General features: G+C 45.0%; 1 protein-coding gene across 1 annotated transcript in view; it reads left to right on the top strand.

The window, feature by feature from the left end:
* The first annotated feature begins 1,365 nt into the window (after nt 1-1,365).
* ism1 (isthmin 1) overlaps nt 1,366-9,290 on the top strand; it is a 93,997-nt gene continuing 86,072 nt past the window's right edge. The window contains exon 1 of the mRNA XM_070888776.1: nt 1,366-1,494. Within this exon, the coding sequence (XP_070744877.1) occupies nt 1,366-1,494 (129 nt within the window). The remainder of the gene's footprint in view (nt 1,495-9,290) is intronic.

Genomic DNA, 9,290 nt, shown 5'->3' with positions numbered 1-9,290 from the left:
TCCCTTGGGACTCCAGGGGATGAGCCCTCTGGTGGTTAGACATGGTAATTACAGGCTTAACTGCATAACAGTGAGGAGGGGGGGGGGGGGGAGATGTGATAGTGGGGGGCGGTGGGGAGATGTGAGAGTGTGGGGATAGATGTATGTGTGGGACAGTAGTGTTTATGGGGGTGGGGATGGGAGTAGATGAATGTTGGGGGTGGGGTGGGTTGGGTTGCTATGCCCTGTAACCAGGAGAGAGGGGAAGATATGAGTGGGACACAGGGTACATTGTCAGGCAGGGAATGTAAGGGAGGGGAGGGGAGCAGAGTACCCTTTGGAGGGGAGCAAGCACAAACGAACAGTGAGCACAATATTGAAGGAGAGGCAGCACTTCAGGGAGAGAGGGAAGAGCACCCGGGGTGAGAGGGAAGCACCCAGGGGATGAGAGAAGAGCACCCAGGGGATGAGAGGAGAGCACCCTGGGGAGAGAGAGGAGAGCACCCAGGGGAGAGAGGGAGAGCACCCAGGGGAGAGAGGAGAGCACCCAGGGAATGAGAGGAGAGCACCCAGGGGAGAGAGGGAGGAGCACCCAGGGGGAGAGAGGAGAGCAGCCAGGGGATGAGAGGAGAGCACCCAGGGGGAGAGAGGAGAGCACCCAGGGGGAGAGGGGAGCACCCAGGGGTGAGAGAGAAATAAAAGAATGGAGACGGAAAGAAGGTGCAACTCCCGCCCTGAGTGACAGCAGAGGGCTGGAGGCAGAGGGCCAGGGGAAAGGGGAGAACAGCCCAGCCCGGCACTGGGAGAGTGTCAGCCTGCAGCACTGGGCAAGGGGAAGCAGAGAGAGAGAGAGCTGCAGGGAGCCCTGTGCAGGAGGGGGATGTGAGTGGCAGGCGGGGAGCCCAGGAGGGGGGGGAAATCTGGCTGCAACACTTTAACCAGAGAGAGAGAGAGTGATAAAGGAGAAGGGAATAATCCAGCGTTAAGTAGCCGGAGGAGGCTCAGCTCGATGGCTGCTCTCACACAGATCGCAGAGGCGCAGCCCACGAGTCTGAACTTTTTGCAAAGAAGGAGCAAACTTGTTTTTTTGCTGATATGCAGAGAATGAGTTGTTTGAGCGACTGATGCTGGAGCTGGCTGTTAACCGAATATTAAGCTCACTCCTCCCTGCTTCACCATCATTGTTAGATTTCTCCCCACTCCTCCTCCTCCTCCCAAGAGGTGCATTTTTATTCTTTTTTTTATTGTTCTGCAAACATTTGCGAAGTGGAGACGCGACCGAGTCCCGACCCCTCGAGCCGGGCTGAGCCCGACAGCAGCTCACCTCGGCCGGGTGGGAGCGAGAGCGGCGGCCGCCTCTCGCCCAAGGGGCGGCGGGTCCGGAGAATGGCTCGCCTGGCCGCCGAGCTGCTGCTGCTGCTGGGGCTGCTCGTCCTCACCATCCACATCACCGTGCTCAGGAGCATCCCCCTGGGCCAGCACGGAGACAACAGCACCGAGGACGGCACTGGGCAGGTAAGGACAGAGCGAGAGAGACAGAGATAGAGAGAGAGAGAGAGAGAGAGATAGAGAGAGAGAGAGAGAGATAGAGATAGAAAGGCAGACAGAGAGAGAGAGACATACAGATGGACAGACAGAGAGAGAGAGAGAGCGAGAGAGAGAGATCGAGACATACAGATAGACAGACAGCGAGAGAGATAGAGAGAGAGGCAGACAGAGAGAGACAGAGATAGAGGCAGAGATAGAGGCAGACAGAGAGAGAGACATACAGATAGAGACAGAGATAGAGAGAGACAGAGAGCGAGATAGAGAGGAGTGACAGAAAGAGAGATACAGAGAGAGAGAGACAGATAGAGAGATAGAGACAGTGACAGAGAGAGAGACACAGAGAGAGAGAGAGATAGAGTGACACAGAGAGACAGAGATAGACACGGAGAGGGAGAGACAGATAGATGGACACAGAGAGGGATAAGAGAGAGAGAGAGAAAGATAGAGAGATAGACAGAGAAACAGACAGAGAGATAGACACAGAGAGAGATAGACAAAGAGAGAGACAGACAGAGATTGACAGACAGAGAGAGATAGAGACACAGAGATAGAAACAGGCAGACAGACAGAGACAGAGAGAGACAGATAGAGACAGACCGATAGAAACAGAGATAGACAGATAGAGAGATAGACAGATAAAAGAGACACAGAGAAAGAAAGATAGAGACACAGAGAGACAGATTAGAGATACAGAGATAGAGAGAGAGATACAGACACACAAAGATAGATAAAGATAAAGAGAGACAGACCATAGAGATAGAGACAGAGATAGAAAGAGAAATATAGATGGACAGATAGAGAGACACGGGGAGAGAGAGTAATAGAAATAGTCAAAGAGAGAAAGATAAAGATAGAAAGAGATAGAGAGGGACCTAGAAGGAGAAATGTATTGTGTAAATCTGATGTTTTTAAATGCACAATATAGCACAGTTTGTAGTCTTTACTCTTTATTGAAATATTGATGCACACTCTTCCGAAAACCATGGTCAATTCAAACGAAATCACGCTTGAAAGTGGCTAATCGAGAATCAAAGTGGGTGGAAGTTATGGCGGAGGGGGGGTTAAGTGAGTTCTCAGATGATGATTATGGAGCACCATCGTAAGTCAAAACGCTTCAATTTAGTAATTGTTCATTGGTTACATTCAAAGCTACAGTGCCTGCAACTCGATGGGGTGGATTTCAAAGTACTCTTCCAGTCCTGAGTAAAATACTTTACAAGCATTTTGAAGAAACTTTTTTCAAAACACCCCTCCCATTTTCCCAACACCGTTCTCAAATTCAAGCTGCGCCCCACCACCACACTGCTTCTATCAGAGGGCAGGCAATGCAATCTGGACCTGGGGTTGCTCCGGAGTGCCATTCCACGAGTAACCAACAGGAGCTAGGCATTGGACTCGACCAGGCTTTTAGTCCAGAGAAGTGTTGTCTAAATATAGTGAGCTTTGGGCCAACTAGTTACTGATGCAACTTGCCGTCAAGCTTGATTGACAAGTAGCATCCTGAATTCAACCATGACCATATGTTTGTAAGGTAGGCACACGGCTACAAGTGCTTGTTCAAATAAAAATGGTCATGAGCATCATTTCGCAGTATTTTTCATCTGATATCATCGTAGATATAGTCAGTTAAATAGATGCTTTACAAAGGGGCATTGGCAACTGGTAAAACATCCCATTTAGACACGGTGGCAAGTTTCCAACCAACCTGGGTACAATGATGCGATATCTGACACAATTACCCAGTCCTATCAAATTTGGATAATTGACATCACAGTCACAACAACAAAAAACTTGGAGCATAGTAGATATACAATCTGCGGCAGCAGGCATTAAAACAAGAAAGTCTTGCATTTATATAGCACCTTTCACAACCTTAGGTTGTCCCAACGAACTTTACAGCCAATGAATTACTTTTGAAGCGTAGACACTGCTGTAATGTAGGAAATGCAGCAGCCAATTTGAGCACAGCAAACTCCCACAAACACCAATGTGATAATGACCAAATCATCTGTTTTAGTGATGCTGATTGTGGGATAAATATTGACAGCGAGGATAACGCCCCTGCTCTTCTTCGAAATAGTGCCATGGGATCTTTTCTGTCCACCTGAGAGAGCAGGCGGGGCCTCGGTTTAATGTCTCATCCAAAAGACAGCACCTCCAACAGTGCAGCGCTCCCTCAGCACTGTAGTGGAGTGTCAGCCTAGATTTCTTTTTGTGACTCAAGTCTCTGGAGTGGGGCTATGAACCCACAACCTTCTGACTTAGAGGCAAGGGTACTACACATTGAGCTACGGCTGACACTAACACAGGGTGCATCAGAACAGCACCGATCTGATTTAGAAAGTAATAAATGTGCATATAAGTATTTCAAATGAATCGTCTGGGGAATAACTGTAATGTTGTTTTGAGGATGTTCTTAAATGTAGGTTTAATTTAAATTCCACTGTGGAGGATAATGTCAAAACTCACAACTAAGTTTGACATAAGTTGCATAGGTTATACACATCACTGTAACATCCATTGCACCTAATTCATGATCATCAGATATTCTGTATATCTGAGTATGACATTCTATTTTTTTTTAAAGTAAGATTATTTCTTGCTTTTAGCCTAGGGAGGACAATGGGAGAGGTTAGAATGTAGCATCATTACTTTCTTGATAATTCCATGGATAAACATGTCTGATGGTGTGATAATGTGCTGTCCCAGGTTTAACCAGAGTTAACCATTCTCAGACAGGTGGAATTGCACAGTTAATGGTGCAGATTTTGCGGTGGGTAATGATGGTGAACTGTCAGCGTTTGCCGTTATTATCCCTCTGACACTGACTGTAACATAAGGATGTAGTGCATGCGCAGCTAAGCGAAGAAATCCTGAAGTTGCAGTCAGTCATTCACTGCTCCGACACTGCTGTAGAACCCCACCATAGCCGGCAGTCAGTGAAATCAGTGGAACTGACACTGTTAAATACCCCATTAAATGTTAAGTCTTGTTGGAACAGGTGTAACTAGGGTTTTAACAGCGTATTGACAACCAGACAACCATTTTGGCCCTGAAAAACGAATTTCTATATTTGTGGAATGTCAAATTTCTCCATTATGATAAAAATTACAATTTAAAATTTTTTACAAAAAAAGTTTTAGCCACAGAGAACACGAGATCTTTGTGGGCAGCTTTCTTCGAGGCCAGCGGCGATTGCCGTCGCTTCACTGCTGACCGTAAATTCCAGGCTAATCTCATTGCTGCTGGGGTGGTGTAGGGAATAAATTTATCAAGTTCTCACTCCTGAGCTCGATCCAGTGACCTCTGCTGGTAGGTGCACGTGTGAACTTTGGTGACAATATACAACTGTGCTGCCCCCGTGTTCAAATATCTAATTGATTCTCTGCCTGGGCTTGCACATGAAGACTGATCACTTTGTTGAGGTGTTATCATCATCATCACAGGGGTCCCTCGAACAAGGATGACTTGCTTCCACAAGAGTTTACAGATGTTTCAGTGAAGGACCCGATGTTCCAGTCCTGAACTCCAATTGAGGGGTTGGAAGATGCCTGTGCGTGGATTTTTTTAACGTGTGGTGGCCGTTGCACATCAGCCGCCACACTTGCTCGACAGAGCTAGGCCCTTTATCCAGTGACGAGGGTTAACCTGGACGACTGGAGACCTGCTCTGCTGCACGGACATGGTGCGCACACATATCGCAGTGTGGGCTGGCCCGTGCTGCCCCTGGGCCCTCGGCTCTTCTGGGCCCCATACCCTCATTCACCACAGCTTCGCCACAATCTCTCGCCGCTCCTCCGCCACAAACATTTGCCGCACCTCCACCCACAATGTTCCAGGGCCCGGTGCTCCAGCTCTATTTATAGCCGCAACCTGCGGTGGTGTTCTCACACAGGTCGGGGCGACCCATGATGTTCCAGGGTGTTTACAGGTGTTACAAGTACCAGTGGAATTATATCCCAGTATTAGATTGGAAGGATAAAGGGGGAAAAAACTTAAGGGGGTAAATACGGCATCCCTAAAAAACAGGACTTTAGTGCAGAATGCGTAAATTCATATGGTGTTGTCATGTCCTTGGTAACCTGCCAAAATTTGTTGCATGCTAAAGGGCGAGTTGTGCTGTGTTGCACACTTTGAGGTCACCCACTAAATAATTGTGGGGAAAGAAATCAAAAACACATAACTTAAAAAGAACATAACCATATTTTATGAGAAGCCGCTGAAAGCAGACAATGCATATAATTCAGTAATACCCAGTTTCTACTGCAGTTCATAAACTATTGAGCTCTAACTTAGTTTATAATGTCATTAAAATTTATGATACTTAAAAACCTGAGAGAGTGTGTTCGTATTTTTTAAATGGTGAGAAACTATTAAATGTTGTTGTTCAGGGGGATTTGGGGGTCCTTGCACACAAAACACAGAAAGTTAACATGCAGGTACAGCAAGAAATTAGGAAGTCAAATTGTATATTGGCCTTTATTGCAAAGGGGTTGGAGTACAAGAGTAAGGAAGTCTTGCAACAATTGTACAGAACTTTAGTGAGACCACACCTAGGACTAGAAATTCGTTTTTTGGTGATAGTGGTATTTTTTTGGCATTTTTTGCCAATCACGCCGCCATTTTTTAAAGTTTCGTTAGAAAATGCGGTCAGCGGTAAAAATCAGTGTTGCACGACGATTCACAGTGGAAACTCACCAACTTTAGTCCGAGGCCGATTACCGCCGTTTGGGAGAGGGGAAAAAATTGCAAAAAATAAAAAATCACAAAACATTCACAAGACACTTAACTATTGAATCGCTGAAAAAGAATTAAAAAATAAAAACTTTAACTTTACTTTTTTTTCCAGGTCTTCATACCTACCACTGTTCTTGGGGCTGCAATGCAGGTTTTTCTCGGGCGGTTTTCTTCGCCCAGAATACAGGTGCGAAGTCCAAACTATGGCGAAAGCGCTATTTCCAGTCTTGCACACCGGCGGTCCGCTTTTCAGCGGTATTTAAAAACCGCCGGCGCAAGACTTCGGCGAAACTAGCGGATCACCATTTTTCGACAAAAACGGCAAAATATCACCGAAAAAACTGGCGCAAGGTTGGTGAATTTCCAGCCCTTAGAATACTGTGCACAGTTTTGGTCTTCATACCTCGGGAAGGATATACTTGCCTTAAAGGGGGTGCAACAAAGGTTCAGAAGATTGATTCCTGGGGTGAGAGGGTTGTCTTATGAGGAGCAATTGAGTACAATGGGCCTATACTCTCTGGAGTTTAGAAGAATGAGAGGTGATTACATTGAAATACATAAGATTCTGAAGGGGTTTGACAGGATAGATGCTGAGAGGTTGTTTCCCCCGGCTGGAGAGTCTAGTAATAGGGGACATAGCCTTAGGATAAGAGGTCAGCCATTTAGAAATGAGATAAGGAGAAATGTCTTCACTCAGAGGGTTGTGAATCTTGGAATTCTCCACCACAGAGAGCTGTGGATGCTCAGTCGTTGAGTATATTGAAGGCTGAGATCAATAGATTTTTTGGCTCTAAGAGAATCAAGTGATATTGGGATAGTGCAGGAAAGTGGAGTTGAGGACGAAGATCAGCCATGATCTTATTGAATGGCGGAGCAGGCTCGAGGGGCCGAATGGCCTACTCCGCTGTTCCCTGTAATTTCCTTTGACACCGTGCTTCCCCTTTAATGGGCTACGCAGCTCATTCAAAGTACCACACATGCATGGTTTTTGCATTGATAAGCCGGCTGTACGGGACCCCTAGAGTGCTGTGCAGCCATACAGCTTAAAGGGAATATTGGCCTACTCCTGCTCCTATTTCTTATGTTCTTATTCTATGTAGTAGTTCAATGCACATTCTATTGATCTTAAGTTTCTTCTATAAATGTATTGCTGGTGCTTTATTGCTAGCCTTTTGAATATGAAAGCGAGAAAGGTCTGATGTTTCTCAAATGATAGAATAGCCACACACTCCTGTCATTATTGTACTATCCTAGGCCATGTTACTATTTAGTAACTAAATCACAGTTACTAACTATTTGAATGATATTGCAAGCAACGTGGACAAAAGTCACCAAGACTGATATATAATTAATGATCAGATCTGCTTGTCCTTCGAGAATAAAACATGGCATTTAATGCTATTGTTTTTTCAAAAAGGCTAATTACTTCTGTGTAGTGCTATTTATAGTGAGACTAAGAGTGGATTCATACACACTAAGGAGTTTGGGTAATAACATCTGCCATTTCGACTCATGACTCTACTTCAAATGCACAAATTTATGTCTGTTCAGTTGTAACACACCCCACTTAAGACTCGAGCTTTGAACGGCTTTGAGCACTGCATTATAATAAGGGTTTGCTCTATACCAAAGGTTGTAACTCATATATTTATGGTGCGTATTTTGAGCAAATGCATTATTTTAGCTGGGAATGAGAAAACATGAATTAAGGACACTGTGATCAGTGGAGTTTCAGTCTTGCTGCCCTGCTGAAATCGTGACTTACTCCTAGAATTAAAGTCAAATCTGGTTCTGAAAAAAATATATAACCTTAGATGCAATAATATTGAAAGTGAAGTGCCAGCCGTGGCTCAGTGGGTAGCACTCTTGCCTCTTGAGTCAGAAGGTTATGGGTTCAAGCCCCACTCCAGAGATTTGAGCACAAAAATCTCGGCTGACGCTGCAGTGCAGTACTGAAGGAGCATTGCACTGTCGGACATGTCGGTAAACCAAGCCTGTCTGCCCTTTCAGGTGGACATAAAAGACCCTATGGCACTATTTCAAAGGTGTCCTGACCAATATTCATACCTCAACCAACATCACGAAACAAAAATTATCTGCTCATTATCTCATTGCTGTTTGTGGGACTGTACTGTGCACACATTGCCTGGCATGCTTCTACCTATATTACAACAATAGTGATCACATTTCAACAAGTACTTAATTGGTTATAAAGTGCTTTGGGACATCCTGAGGTTGTGAAAGAAAGAAGTCTTATATTTTTCAACTAAAAGACCCGTAGCCTTTTCCTAGCCATTCTTCCTTTTATCCTATTTTATTTTTCTGTGTGCAATGTTAAAGTTGTGTTGGGATAGGTAACTTTCTCATCCTCCTAATTTCCTTCCCATTTCTTGCCCCCGCCCTCCAAATTCTTCCCCCTTTTTCCTTTTCCCCAATTCTGTCCTCAATTTCTCTCCTCCTGTATCAAAGGCATCAACCAGTGGGCTATAGATGCTCATTGACTATATTCAAGATTGAGATTGATAGTTTTTTGATGCTGAGGGAATCAAGGAATATGGGGATAGTGTCGGAAAGTGGAGTTGAGATCAAAGGTCAGCCGTGATCTTATTGAATGGCGGAGCAGGCTCAAGGGGCCGTAGGGTCTACTCTTGTTTTAACTCTTGCTGGAGTATGATTTCATGAATACTGGCAGACCCTTGGTGCCTCTCCCAAGTGGCTTTTCACCATGAGTGAATATTTACAGTTGACCAGCTGTTTGAGGCAGTACACTTCCTGGCAGGAGTCACTCAATGATGAATAATCAAGGGAATTTTGTCTGATTTAGCCTGCGACACTTTAAAAGAAAATACTTGCACTTGCACAACGCCTAGCAGGACCTCAGAACGTCCCAAAGTATTTTCCAGCCAATGAAATACTTTTAAATTGCAGTCACTGTCATAATAATAACATCTACCATTTATATAGCATCTTTTCCTACATTACCACTTCAAAAGTACTAATGTAAAGTGCTTTGGGACATCCTGATG

This window comes from Pristiophorus japonicus, chromosome 9, assembly GCF_044704955.1.
Source record: "Pristiophorus japonicus isolate sPriJap1 chromosome 9, sPriJap1.hap1, whole genome shotgun sequence".
Lineage (NCBI taxonomy): Eukaryota > Metazoa > Chordata > Chondrichthyes > Pristiophoridae > Pristiophorus > Pristiophorus japonicus.
The sequence above is the reverse complement of the archived record's forward strand: the minus strand, read 5'-3'. Positions and strand labels throughout refer to the sequence as shown.